The sequence below is a fragment of the Myotis brandtii genome, unplaced genomic scaffold, assembly GCF_000412655.1.
Source record: "Myotis brandtii unplaced genomic scaffold, ASM41265v1 scaffold43, whole genome shotgun sequence".
Taxonomy (NCBI): Eukaryota; Metazoa; Chordata; class Mammalia; order Chiroptera; family Vespertilionidae; genus Myotis; species Myotis brandtii.
The window spans coordinates 3292099-3306170 of record NW_005366455.1 but is presented as its reverse complement, the minus strand read 5'-3'; the positions used below and the strand labels follow the sequence as shown (position 1 = coordinate 3306170).

The 14072-nt window shown below is 47.8% G+C and overlaps 1 protein-coding gene across 4 annotated transcripts in view; it reads left to right on the top strand.

The window, feature by feature from the left end:
• The window catches only part of NRP2 (neuropilin 2), a 123128-nt gene that overhangs the window by 5064 nt on the left and 103992 nt on the right, over positions 1-14072 (top strand). For all 4 annotated transcript variants that reach the window (XM_005874235.2, XM_005874234.2, XM_005874239.2 and 1 more), the window contains exon 2: positions 11109-11286. In XM_005874235.2, the coding sequence (XP_005874297.1) occupies positions 11109-11286 (178 nt within the window). The remainder of the gene's footprint in view (positions 1-11108; positions 11287-14072) is intronic.

Below are 14072 nucleotides of genomic sequence, written 5' to 3'. Positions count from 1 at the left end.
CCCTTCTTGTCCAAGAGGTGCCGGCAGAATTGTGACTGCCCAGGCAGCACCGCAGGTTTGGACTTTCTGGGGAGTCCCTCTATTAGGCCACAGAGCTCCCTGCTGACAACATGGAAGGTTGGAAGGCTGCAGGGACCGGAATCCCAGGCTATGGAACAGGACTCCTGCTGTCTACCCAGTGGCTTCAGCCCCTGCTATTGAATGTAAAGTCCACACTGGGGCAATGAAAAGCCAGTTTCTACCTGCATTGAGTTGAGAGGCATGAATGCAAATAACAGGGAAGGGCCTGGGGTGGAGGTGGGGTCATGGAAAGAGGCACCTTGGACAAGATGATTTCTGAGTAACCTGCCTGGTGTTTTCACGCAGCTGCTTATGGAAGCAACCAAGGCAATGAGCTGACTTTGGGTAACCCAAGTGTGGGACAATTCTGGGTTGACAGAATTCAGAGCTAGATTCATTGGTAAAGAGTTTTCAGAACGTATTCTGTGAAAGTCCAGTTTGGGAAGACATTAGGAAATAGAGATGTGACTTTCCTTTTCTAAAAGGAGGGAGCAGAAGCGTAATACCATCTTGACTTCTTACACTGACAGGAGAGGATGCGAAAGGTGACGTCTGGGAAGTCGTTTGTAATATCATTAACATACTTGATGTATCAGGTCATCTGACCATCATTTGCCATTGGACCGCCTTGAAGGCACCCTCCTGGAGTAGCAGACATGTGTTTGATCCCCAAAGCTAGTATTTGTTCTGTTCCTTCCAGGGAAGGAACTCACTTTAAAATATATATATATTTTTTTTAACCCATTCCTGGATGCTACTGTGGCAGCTTGGCCTGGAGAGCCTACAGCATTTTTCACAGCCTTATCTGCCTCGATGAGAAGTGATTGAGGGGCCTAATGGTTTCCTCACCGAACAGGATTCAGTGGGGTTGGATTCCTGGATACTGTGGCCTTGTAGTGTGGCTGGCCCTCCAGGAGAAGGCATCTTCTAAAGGTTTAGGAAGCTGTCAAGTTTAGATAAGGCTGAGCTCTGATCCTATGGGACCTTGGTTGTATTAATAAGGAGAAATTAATTTTTAACCACTGGGAAGGTTGCCAAATTATGTGACCTTTGGCAGACCAGCTGTGCTATAAAAATAAATCCCCCATTTCTGAAAACGCTGCTCCTATCCAGTAGAACAATAACAACGTGGCATTTAGCACAGATGAGCAGCAGGGTTGAGAAGAAAGGGGAAGGGGGGGGGCTTGCCAAGAAAAAACCTTCCGATGTTGTACGGCGTAGTTTCAGGCCTGAGCATCCTACCTACGCCCCTGCCCCCCAAACACATGCCCTGGTTTTCAGTACACAGAAAAGAGGGCCAGGGGGACCAGGAGCGGGGTGCCTGTGGGAGCAGGGAGTGGAGAAGGTGTTAAATGCTTCCAGCCCTCTCACACCCCAGTGCTGAACACATCTCCCATTGTCCACACAGACAGACTGCTGGCACAGGAAGAGAAAAAGGAGTTTCCATCAGGCAAAATGTTTGTCTTTCCCTAATGCCGCTAAATGAGCTTGTCACATAGAAGTCTGGGGAAGACCTTCATTGGGTTTTCCAGCTTCTGAAGCTTTGGAGCCAGACAGCCTGGGTTTAAAACCCAGCCTCGCCCTGCAATCCAGAATACTGAATCTCCCGTGCCTCGGTTTCCCTCTGTGCCTCAGTTTCCTGGTCTGTCAGATGGGTTTGAGAATGATATAGCCCACCTCATAGGTATTATTACCTGCCTATTCGGAAATCATTTCATCTTTGAAACAGCCTCAGTGGGGTTTACTGTATCACAGAAAGCACAGTATAAACATTGTGGTCAATTTACATTATTTTATGAGCTTTTTAATAAGTACATAATTATTCCTTCCCAGCTCTTACCCCACTAACCCTTTACCTGTGTTTTATAAGCATGGAATTATCTCTCCACACTCTGTCCTTTAGAGACAGGTATTCCCTGCTAGGTTCTCATCTTAGATATACTTCTCCTCTTTGCTTCTTTTTTCTCCACGTTCAGTTTTCTCACCTCTACTGATTTCTTTAAAAATCTCTCCTCTTTTCCTTTTCCTCTCTTCTGTCCTTCATCAGGAAAATGTGCTCAGCAGGGATCCCAGTGCTGAAGGTACCCTCCCTCCCCCCCGAATGTGTAATAACTTCTACTCTGGCATCAAGGCCCCTCAGCAGCTGAACTCAAAAAAAGTCATCATAAAGACAAAATAGCTTTTACCCAGCAAGACTCTTAATAATCCCATTTCCCTCTGGGTCTTCATAAAAGAGTCATGATCTAATCCAGAAGGAAGGGGAGGGGCCGGGGACACACAAAAGGAAAGCTCTCCCCGTGGTGAGCAGTGGACGAGGCTGCAGGCCAGCTTAATGCAACGTCCAGTGTGACCCTCCAGAGATCCCACGATAACCAGTGATCTGGCCAGTCTTCCAGAGAAAAAGATAAAGGGAATTGCAAATTATTGGACTGAGTGGTAATAATAATTGTTGTGATAAAGAGGGAAAATAAAACAGATGTGCCCCAAAGGCATTTTGGGGGCCAGGGGAAGAAAGATGGGTAGAGAGAAATGAACTAAAATCCAGCAAGAGCCAATCCATTACCAGCACAGGTTTAGTGATGAAGTAATAGTTTGCATCTTCCTGGTGCTACTAACAACAAATATCTAGAACTTGCCTTTGGGAGGGTGGGGGGCTGGGGTGAGGGGGCAAGAAAACATTCCAATAAATTATTTTTACCATTATTAGAATTAAAATATAAGTATCATTTGAACATCTTCATTATTATCTGAGGTTATAAGTGTCATTTGAACATCCTCATTATTATCTGAGGTTCGGGTGTCTTCAAAGACATGGTTCACACTAACTCTACCTTGACTTATGACTAGGTGCTGTTATCCCAAACAAATCATTTAAACACCCAGTTCACCACTAAATTTACCATTAGTATCAGCTGTGGGCTGGGAAGGACGCATTGGAGCTGGAGAGCACAACAATTTGTGATAAGGCTTTCTTAGCATTTGTGGCACTCTGATACCTTTAGCATTCTGATACCTTTGGTGTTGCTTTAGGCAACTAGCAATTTATTAATTTATCAAACCTCATTGACACTGACTCTTGGGAAAAGCTCTGGGTTTGATCCTATAAAGTTCTCCAAAGATGAATCAGAAGGGAGCCATGCATACCCTCGAGTTGAAGTGGTCCAGCAGAAGGGATAAGGCTGTTCTGAGCTCTCACATACCTTAGAACAGCGATTGTCAACCACTGTGCTACAAGAATGTGTAAAACATGCAATACCTGACTATTTAGTCAGGAGCACTGACCTCTTTTCCCTTAGACCAGTGGTTCTCAACCTTCCTAATGCCGAAACCCTTTAATACAGTTCCTCATGTTGTGGTAACCCCCAATTTCATTGTTACAAATTGAACATAATTAAAGCATAGTGATTAATCACAAAAACAATATGTAATTATATATGTGTTTTCCGATGGTCTCAGGCGACCCCTGTGAAAGGGTCGTTCGACCCCCAAAGGGGTCGCGACCCACAGGTTGAGAACTGCTGCCTTAGATTGTCAAATAATAAAATGACAACAGCCAACACAATAGCCATCAGTGTGAATGAATCAAAATTAAACTTTTTTATTTGTCAGGTCGGCAAAAACATAATATAGTATAAAATGACAACAGCCAACACAATAGCCATCAGTGTGCATGAATCAAAATTATACTTTTTTGTTTGTCAGATCGGCAAAAACATAATATAGCTTAGTACTTAGCTTACGTGCTCCATGAGATAAAAAGGGTTGAAACTCGCTGCCTTGGAAGATACTGAAGAGCTTCTGAGTCCCAGGTTTGGGCGGCCAGGGATGGGGGAGGGTGCACTGAGCCTGATGGAGAGCATAGGTGGGATTTAGGACTGGGAAAGGCACAAGGGAAGGGGGAGGCGGGGATGGAGAATGGGACACTGGGTTTGTTGGAGGTGACACTCAGAGGCTTCAGTGTGGAGGGAAATGATTGCAAACAAGGTTGGAAATAGTAGCTCGGGCTAAATGCAAGGCCCAAATTGCTAGGCCAAGGGGTTTAGATTTCATTTACTAACCAATGGGGAGCCATAGATGTTTCAACATAAGCCCTCAGTTAATCAAAATAAATGAAGAAAACTATTATATTACCTTTTTTTCCCCCCTCCTTGGGTTTTTGGAGGGACCTCAAAATTATTCTTCTTCTATTTCCTTCCCCAAATGTCTGTTGAAATGGTCAGGAATTGTAATCCCAGATCTCTCATCAATGGAATCAAAATTACATTTGCAATGAAGGCTGGAAAAGAGTGGACATAAATATAAACTAATGCTATTATATCGGCTGCCCTATTGGAATTGCATTTGTTTATGATATAAGATGACAAATAACAAGGTTACCACAGGTGGCATGATGCGAGGTCAGGGAGGTAATCACATCAAACTTACATTTTAATGATTAAACAGGGCTTCATTTTTAGAATCCAGATTGAGGGGAAGAGACTTTCCAAAGCTCTATTTCCAGACCCAGTTTCCAGTTCTCCCCATGGGGAACCTTTGGAGGTGTTCTAGAAGAGGGGGGGGTTCCCCCCCTTCCCTTCTCCTCTTTCCACACGGGCTTCCTCTCCCCCTCCCAAACCCCCTTCCCCGCTGCCTGGCCGAAGATTCTTTAATTCCGATTTTGAACTTTATCACTGCAAAAGTTCACAGGGGTTTCCATTTGCCGTGCCTTCAGGAGTGCATCACTCACTGCCACCCGCCCCATAAATTGAATAGATTGCGTCCCTTCCCCGTTGCCTTAGGAAGTGGTCAAACAGCCGCATTCCTGGGCTGATGGATTGGCTCATTTCTTCCCCGCTTAAGCCAAGATACAGATTTTATGAGACTGTCTTGAGACAGGCTAACGTCTCTTTGAATAAAACAAAACCCAGCCTCAGCTCACAGAAAAGGAAAACTCTTAAAAAGCAGCTCATCCAGGGTAAGCGAGCAAAATTTGGTTAAGACCCTGAGCAGAGGACTTCGGTGATGGGGGCGAGGGATTTTAAGAAACACTTTTGGTCTTTCTTTTTATGCATCACTGTTGCTGACAGGCTCACACACAGAACTGCGTATCCATAATATTTATAAATATGCAGCCGCAGACCCAGTTAAGAAAGGAAACACACGTCAGTAGAGCTAATGTGATTAAAAGAGACATTTGAACTCTCCATAATGCAAGACAGAAGAATCCTGGAGTTTTGTTTTAGGCTCACCTGGAGCAGATAAAACAGGAGCAACACCTTGAATAACTAATCTGCTTATCTGGGAGGGGAGAGAACCTTTAATTTTTGGTTCCTCTCTGGGTTATAGGATCTTTCCCCCGCCTCATTGTACAGGCTTTGAATTTGAGAACTGGAACTGAACTTTAGACTCCCTGCCCTCATTTTATAGAGGAGAAAACAAAGGCTCAGAGTGGTTGACTGACTTACCCAAGGTCACACAGCTTGGGAGTGGTAACCATACAAGACTTCTTACTGACTAAGTGGCAAGGTGGCCACGTTCTCTTTTTAAGTAGGAGAAAACCTCATTGCCTTGCTACTGATAAGTCAATGAAAACAATGCTGTGCAAATAGGAACAGGATGGGATTATGCTGTCGATAAAGGATGAATTATAAAGTAAATAAAGTGTTATTTTAATGGAAATGGGACCGAGTACTTTTCTCCACTAAGTGTGCCCAGGTGTGGAGAATAGAGGTAGAAGTAGATGTATTCTCGCCTTACTCTCTTTTCCGTGGCATTTAAAATAACAAGGGCACAGAGATCTGGCTCTGTGGGTTTTAAACCCTATTCCAGGAAGGCCTGATGTTCTTAACAGAGAAGGCCCCTCAGAGCCTCAGAGATGAGGGAAGGCCTGATGTTCTTAACAGAGAAGGCCCCTCAGAGATGAGAGAGGGACTTTGAGGCCTGGACTCCAATTCTGTCACCCTCCGCGTTCCCACACCTAAGAAGAGCTCCACTTTCAGCTGCTCTGCACATTGGAGCTCAAGGTGGAGTTTTGTTCAAGGAAAAAACAAACACTTCTAACAAGAATTCTGAAAACTACGCACCTAATTCAGTCCACTCATTGCATCACAGTTTAGGAAGCTGAGACCGAGGCAGGTCACTGAGTTAGGAATCCAGGTGCCATGTCTTCTCGGTAATATCAGTACCCCCTCCCCTTCCCAGTAACCTGGTCCCCTTACCCTAGACCAGTGGTTCTCAACCTTCCTAATGCTGCGACCCTTTCATACAGTTCCTCATGTTGTGGTGACCCCCAATTTCATTGTTACAAATTGAACATAAAGCATAGTGATTAATCACAACAACAATATGTAATGATATATGTGTTTTCCGATGGTCTTAGGCGACCCCTGTGAAAGGGTCGTTCGACCCCCAAAGGGGTCTCGACCCACAGGTTGAGAACCACTGTCCTAGACCCTCCGTCAATAACACCCTGACTCTCCAATCCCACATCCAGCCAGCCCTAAATTCCCGTTTTTGCCAAGGACTTTTCCCCTCCGTTCAGCTAAATCAGGGGATCTGATTGTTATTATGGGACTGTCTGCAGGCGGTTGCCTGGTGTCACTTGGTGTCACGCCCTTGTGATTCTGGTCATTTAAAAGTCTCGCTATCCTCAGGCTTCAGTGTTGAACAACTATTGTCAAGTTCAGGCTCTACAGTGATCCTTTAAAACAGCTCCAGTTGAGTTCCCTTAGAAGGCAGACCAGATTTTTAAAAAGATCTTCTTTTAGTCCTTCTTACTAAAAATCTGATCTTACTAGGAACCAATGAGTTGCCTGAAACTGGGTTCTGTAGGAGGGTGAGTTCCCTCTGAAGCTGGCAGAGTACCTGAGAATTGTAGGTGGACGGGTACATTTCTTCACCTGATCCATGACCTGGTAACCCCAGGGCAGCATCTGATGGTGCTTAGGCCATCAGCAAAGCAAGGGCATGGGAAGGAGGGAGGGAGGGAGGGAGGGAGGCGGTAAGGGGAGAAAAATGTCAGAAATAATCTGACATTTTATATCAAATAAAAACACCTAAGTAGTACTTATGGGGGGAGAGGGGGTGTCAGACCTTTGGGACTTCAGAACATAGTATTCCCTTTATTTCAACTTACTTTTAAAAATTAAATTTATTGGGGCAACATTGGTAAATAACATATAAGTTTCAGGTATACAGTTCTATAATACATCATTCGTATATTGCACTGTGTGCCCACCACCCAAAGTCTAGTCTTCTTGTGTCACCATGTATTTGACCCTCTTTACCCTCTTCATCCTCCCGCACCCCCCTTCCCCCCTCCTAATCTCCATACTGTTGCCTAGCCCTAGAGCTATCACTTTAATGCTTTTATCCTTGGGCCTCTGAGGACCTGGCCCATCTCAGTTGCAGGAGAAAACTTCTCTGAGCAGATCAGGCCTGGGTTTGCCTGCTCCCCTTTGGGAAATGTGCCCCAGGTAAAAGGTAGTTACAAAAGCAAGGGAGAAAGAAATCTCTGGTCAACTCACCAAACAGACTCAGTAGCTCAGATTTTAGCAGGTCAGCTTCTCTTCTGCGTATGCATATTGGCCTAGAGGCGTTTGCCCTTGAGTTCACCTTTCTTTCCGCTGGACTGGATGGACTGGACTCCTCTGGAGAGAGCGAGTATGCTGTTCCACTAGGACACAGGAAAGGCCTCCGGGGGAGTGGATAGTGTTGCTCTTCAGAAGCAAACCTGGGTTGTTCCTCTTGGGAGTATGTTTGCATTTTAGAAATGGAGGGTCCTCAAACCTAGGCATGAAAGATCAATTATCGAGAGGAGGCATGGATGGATGAAGTGTGTCTTTTGTACAATTTTTACTGATAGATTTCAAGAATTCATTTTTCTCCAAGGAACACAGAGACGAAAATTCTAGTATTTAACTTGATGGACCTGTCTGTGCAAATGATGTCTGATCTTGTGTGAGAGGGCATGAAAGTTTGTACCGGACTAAAGTGTTAATTTCATGTATATATATATTTCAGAAAGGAAGGAAGAGGGACAGAGGAATTGAAACATCAATGATGAGAATCGTTGATCGGCTGCCTCCTGCACGCCCCTACTGGGGACCAAGCCCGCAACCCAGGCATGTGCTCTTGACCGGAATTGAACCCGGGGCCCTTCAGCCCCCAAGCCGATGCTCTATCCACTGAGCCAAACCAGCCAGGGCCAAAGTGTTCATTTCTAATGTGTATGTGTACCTGATGTATGTTTGGTATCCAAGTGTGCGTTTCTCGGTGTGAGTGCCATCCAGACAAGAATGTGAGCTTGTGCCCAGCTCGTGTTGCTCAGTGGTTGAGCATCGACCGATGAACCAAGAGGTCCCCGGTTCGATTCCTGGTTAGGGCACATGCCTGGGTTGTGGGTTCAATTCCCAGTAGGGGGCGTTCAGGAGGCAGCCAACTCTCTGTCATCCATGTTTCTATCTCTCTATCCCTCACCCTTCCTCTCTCTCTAAAATCAATAAAAACATTAAAAAATAAACATACATTAAAAAAAAGAATGCGGGTTTATAAATGTTTGGATATTGGAACGGCTAACCACACACAAGCAAAGCAGATGTTTCAATGAGTTCTCAAATATTTTAATGAGTGCCTCGATTTTCCTGATAAAGAGAGAACAGAAAAAAAAAAGAGTTACTCCTTTTCCTTTGGGTGAAGTACGTTTTTACCAGGAGAACAGGCAGGCAGGCAGCTATGGGACATACACACGTAGTTTAACTTTTTTCTTCCGTGGGGAAGTGATGACTCCTGGTGTGGCTCAGAAATGAAACCTTCCTATGAGGAAGTTTCCTGTCTTTCCTGATGATCACGTGTGCCTGCTCTGATTACTCAAAGCGCAAACTGGGCGCCGTGGGGGCATTGAGGAAGTGAAGTTCTTCTTTCCATAGAAAAGTCAGTAGGCAATTTCCTCTCCTCTGAGCTGTAAGACAGCTGGTGATCTAAGTCCCCTCCCCCCTCCCCGCCTTCTCAGAAGGCCACTCGTGGTCCTATTTCACATGCATGAGCCAGGACCAAAGGGCCACAATCTGACTCGCTACAAGGTTAGGTGCCCAGCTTGGGTGAGTGGTGTGGGCACCTGACAAGCCTTCGGGGACTGGCTGCAGAGGAAGCGCTGGTACCAGGCCCGGCTGCTGGCCTCACCTTCATCTGGGCAGGAGGGCTGGGCCCATTGTCCTCCTGGCCTCGGGAGGGTGCAGGGTCATGAGTTAGAGCAGCGGTTCTCAACCTGTGGGTTGCGACCCCTTTGGCGGTCGAACGACCCTTTCACAGGGGTCGCCTAAGACCATCCTTCATATCAGATATTTACATTACGATTCATAACAGTAGCAACATTACAGTTATGAAGTAGCAACGAAAATAATTTTATGGTTGGGTCACAACATGAGAAACTGTATTTAAAGGGCCAGAAGGTTGAGAACCACTGAGCTAGAGGATGATGTGGTCTCTGCTGGCCAGAGGAAACGGCCTGCTTTTGTTTTCTACCCAGTAGGAAATGGAACCTGAATCCATTTGGTTCTGGGCAGGGCAACAGGGCACAGTTTGAGCTCTTGGAGGCGCTGATGCCTAAAGGCCACTTGTGTGCATTTGTGTGTCCCCCACCACCACTGTGCCCATCTTTTATGCATTTAAAGCCCGCCCGCCCGGTAATCTAAAGCAGAGTTCTGGGAGACAGTAATGCCAACAGGCGCGGGGAATAGGGAAGTGCACCTGTAGAGTTAAAAAATGCATGACCCTCTTCCTCAAAGAGTGAACGCAGGAGAGAGACCCGTCCTGGAGGGCGGCTGCTGAGCCCTAATGCATAATTCACGGGCCCACGCTGCTCCGTGCAGATGGCGATATTAAATCGTGATTGATGCTAAGAGCGGCACAGCTCTCAGGAAGGTCTCCCAGAGGCTTCTGGATGTTTCCAGGTCTCTTGTGTCTGCTTGTCCTCTCTTCTCAGGTCGTCTTAAGCGAAACCCCCCATTGCCCAGGAACCCCCTCCTGGGGATGGAAGATCTTCACTCCCAAATATGTGAGGTTCTTCAAATGTCATCGCCCACCTTTTCTGCCTTTGAAGATGGCCCCTTCCCTCCTGGCACGGGTGCAGCTGTTCCCTCCAGCCGGGCACTGTGGGGAGGGCGGGGGATGCTCCGCCAGCCCCTGGCCGAGGGCTGCTGACCGGGGACAAAGCAGCAGCACACTCTGCTGGTGGCGCCCAGGCAGGAGGGACAGTGGGCAGAAAGCTCGGGCAAAGCCAGCCGTCCACTCAGCACAAAGCGCTCTTTGTCGAGACTCTGAGGTCAGAGGCGGTGGATTCTCCTATGCAGATTTTCCACTCCGTGCATAATGAAATCATAAATCAAATTTGTGGTGGATGTGGAATTAAGTGTTTGGGAGTTTTGCTTTTGCTTTCTTTCAAAAAAAAAAAAAAAAAAAAGGCTGAAATCACCCTCCAGGGCCTGATCTGGCCCAAAGCTGAAAACGCGTCTTCCGCATCACATGTAATTGTTACCAGGCTTGTGGGTCGGCACCACAAAACCGCTCTTGTCAGTTCCCGGAGCCGTTACTTCTGGCGGCCTGGCCTGGGCTGGGCTGGGAGGCCCGAGAGCATGAAGGATTTATGAGGTAAAGATAGAGGAGAGGCTGAGCGAGCGCAGAAGAAGATGGGCCACGGCCAGGAGACAGGAAAAGGCAGGGAGGCATGTTAACTTTGCAGCTTTCTTGTTCTTTTTTAATCCCAGAGCACGTGATTGGGAACATTGGCGACCACTTTCTGAAATATTTTCATTGGGGAGCGTGTGCGTGCGTGTGCGTGTGTGTGTGTGTGTGTGTGTGTGTGAGTGTGCGTGCTCAGCTGTGTGATGAGGGGGGAGATGGGCTGAAATAACCTCTTCCACTGAATGAGTAAGTAGGTTAGCTTCCTGGACTGCCATAAAAGGTCTGTAAAACCCTTTCAGGCCACTGGTAGAGGAGAGAAACAGGGAGAGGAGAAAAAAAAATGCTGGAACATATTTGAAGTTCCTTGGGTTGTTTGCCTTCTCTTTCAGACCCACCCTGTGGCGGTCGTTTGAATTCCAAAGATGCTGGCTACATCACCTCGCCAGGTTACCCCCAGGACTACCCGTCCCACCAGAACTGCGAGTGGATTGTTTACGCGCCCGAACCCAACCAGAAGATTGTCCTCAACTTCAACCCGCACTTTGAAATCGAGAAGCATGACTGCAAGTAAGCACCCTCCTGCCCACTGTGCATCCTTGAGACAGCCTCCCTCCCTCCCTCCCTCCCTCCCTCCCTCTAGTCCCGGCTCCGACCGCAGCGCCACCTAATGGCCACACCCGTAACACTGGGCCTGCTAAACACCTGGCCTGCTAAACAGTGCCGGACCTGGGTCCGAGGGGAACCCAAGATGGCATTCTCTTTCAGGGGGAAATAAAGACCAGTTGGTCCCGTAGTGTGGAGGAAAGAGCCTTCTTGAGTGAATTGTGTAAAGAATAGCATCCTATCTTCAAAAGCTGGCAGTGGGGGGAGTTCCCTGTGAGGGCATGGCGGGAGGTGGACTACAAAACAGCAGCTCTTGACTTTGGGACTTGCCTCCCCCTTGGAGATCTCCCCGTTTTCACTGCTGCGACCACACGTAGGAACCCCACCGGCTTCCTTGATAAAATAGTAGCCCAGTCCCACGTGGAGACTCCCTCCGCACCCAGCCGTGGACACTCAGGCTGTTGTGGTGGGAAGTGGCAGCTGGTTTCCTTGCAGTTAAACATCAGAGTCTCCACGGGTAGATCTAAGATGTGCATTGCTTCTTGGTATCTGTGCTGCCCAGGTTAGAGTCTCAAGGCTGGATTTATCTAATAAGCACTCTCCTAATTGCTTTGTAAATATCAGCCCACTCCACTCTCACAAGGGCCCTGGGAAAGGGGGGTCCTTACCACCTCCATGTTGCCAGTGAGAACAGCCAAAGCCCAGGGAACCTAAGTCAGTCACCCTCGGTGACTCGGCCGGTCTCACAACCTCGGTCCTGTCACTGTGGAGATGCGTGGCTCAGGAGACACCACGTGGACATGTAGACATCTGGGAGTGCTTCAGAAATGCCATGTTAACACGAAGGCCCTATAAATCAAGGTGGGGGAGCAGACAGCACTGTCATGTCGAGAATGTGAATACAGTGCTTCCTCCTTGAAACAAAAGGGAAAGTTTTCTGTGCAGAAGGTCATGTCTGGCTCCAGAGGGGCGCCTACAAGGTGCCCCTGCTCCAGTGGGTGTCCAGTGCCCCCTTATGGTTGATAAATAGTCTGAGCCTTTCTTGTGACCAAGGCAATGCAAGTGATGAAAAATTCATCAAGGGCCAGCTGATGGGAAAGGTGCAGGACTTGGACCTGGACCAGCCAGCGCTTACTCATAGATTCAGGACCCTCTGTAACCAGGCAGAACACAGGACCCTCTGTAACCAGGCTAAACCCTCTGGAAACACTGTAAGACAGAGCCCACTAGATGGTACAAAGCACATTCACATTCTTGGCATGACAATGCTGCCTGCTCCCGCACCTTGATTTATAGGGCCCTCGTGTTAACATGGCTTTCACTGTGAACCCGTGCATCAATGTCATCGCTACCCTCTGAGGACTGCTTTTCACCTACGCAATGGTTTTCCCCTAACAAGAGTTAGTCTTTGTTGAGAATCCCAGGGTTTCCTGGATAGAAGCCTCATGTGACAAAGAATCATAAGGCCAAGCTTCTAATCGCAGATTGTCTCTTGACTCATTGAAGGACACAGGGTAGCTGCCCAGTTCCTCTTTGTCTAAGTTCAGTGCACACCCTTGGACACGCTTGCACAGAGTCGCAAGGCTGCCCATTCCCTGCCAGTGAACTTCACCAAGAATTTCTGTGAGAAGGGCTTCTTTATGAGGTGTTTTTGCTCTTGGAGCCTCTGGCCGGGCTGCAGGAGGTTGGCACGGACTGAATCGTAATGCACCGAGAGCTTGGGTCTGAGCTCAGAGAAATTTGACTAAGCACCTCTCTGGACTGGGGGCCAAATTCTGTTATGCTTATGCCAGCAAACCTCCCAGGGAAATTGCTAAGAGGTCATCCTATGTATATTCATAGCGGCAGAGGGAGAAGGCACGGCTTTGGGAGGAAACATTCAGGAGCTGGTGAGCATGGCTTTAAACACGTTCGGAAGTGTGAAAGGCCAGGAAGACATGCTCCTGCCCTGTTTGGGGCTGCAGGGAGCCCCTTCCCCTTCCAAGACCCAGCTCCAGGGATGGGAGAACTCAGATTGCTGCAGCCCTCGGGGAAGAGGGCAGAGTCCTTTCACTCTGAGTTGGAGCAGGCCCGTGACAGGTTATCCTCCAGTTTATCATCTTCACTAAGTAGCTTCCTGTTTTCCTTCCCACTCCCCCATTCTATGCTGCTGGCTCGAACCGGAAAGGTCAGGAAGGTCAGAGAAAACCCTTTCTGGGGTCTCTCTCCCCCAGTGCCAAATTGTCAGAAAGGGTCTGTTGGGGTCAAGCCCCTGCTACTTAACCTCGTCCTTCATTTCTCTCCCCCTCCCCCGTGTCCCTTCCACTCCCCATGTCTCTCTCACCCTGATGAATTTTTGTATTTAGAGAGACACATCCGGTCCTCTCAACCTCTCGCTCTGCAAGGTATTTTTGACATTCTTCCCCGGCCATTTGCATTCAGAATCCATGGGCTTCTCCCCCACTGCCCTGGTTCACTTGCGAAAGGAACAGTTAATCTCACTGAAGTCCCGGAAGTTCTGTCCGGTGCCTCCTCTCTTTCCCCCTCTCATTTCTGTTCCGAGGGAGCTCCTGGGTTTGGAAAGCACTTACTAGCATAGGAGCTTAGCCTCCTTTCTCCCCTGATTCCGGGGGCCTGTTTCCAAGTGGATGTGGCTCTGGCAGCCCATCGGCTGGTGCTTACCAAGAGGAACTGCCTGAACCATCCTTCTGATGAGAACGCAGCAGTTAACACCTCTGTGAAAAGGGAGATGAGTAAGGAAGTCAGAAAAG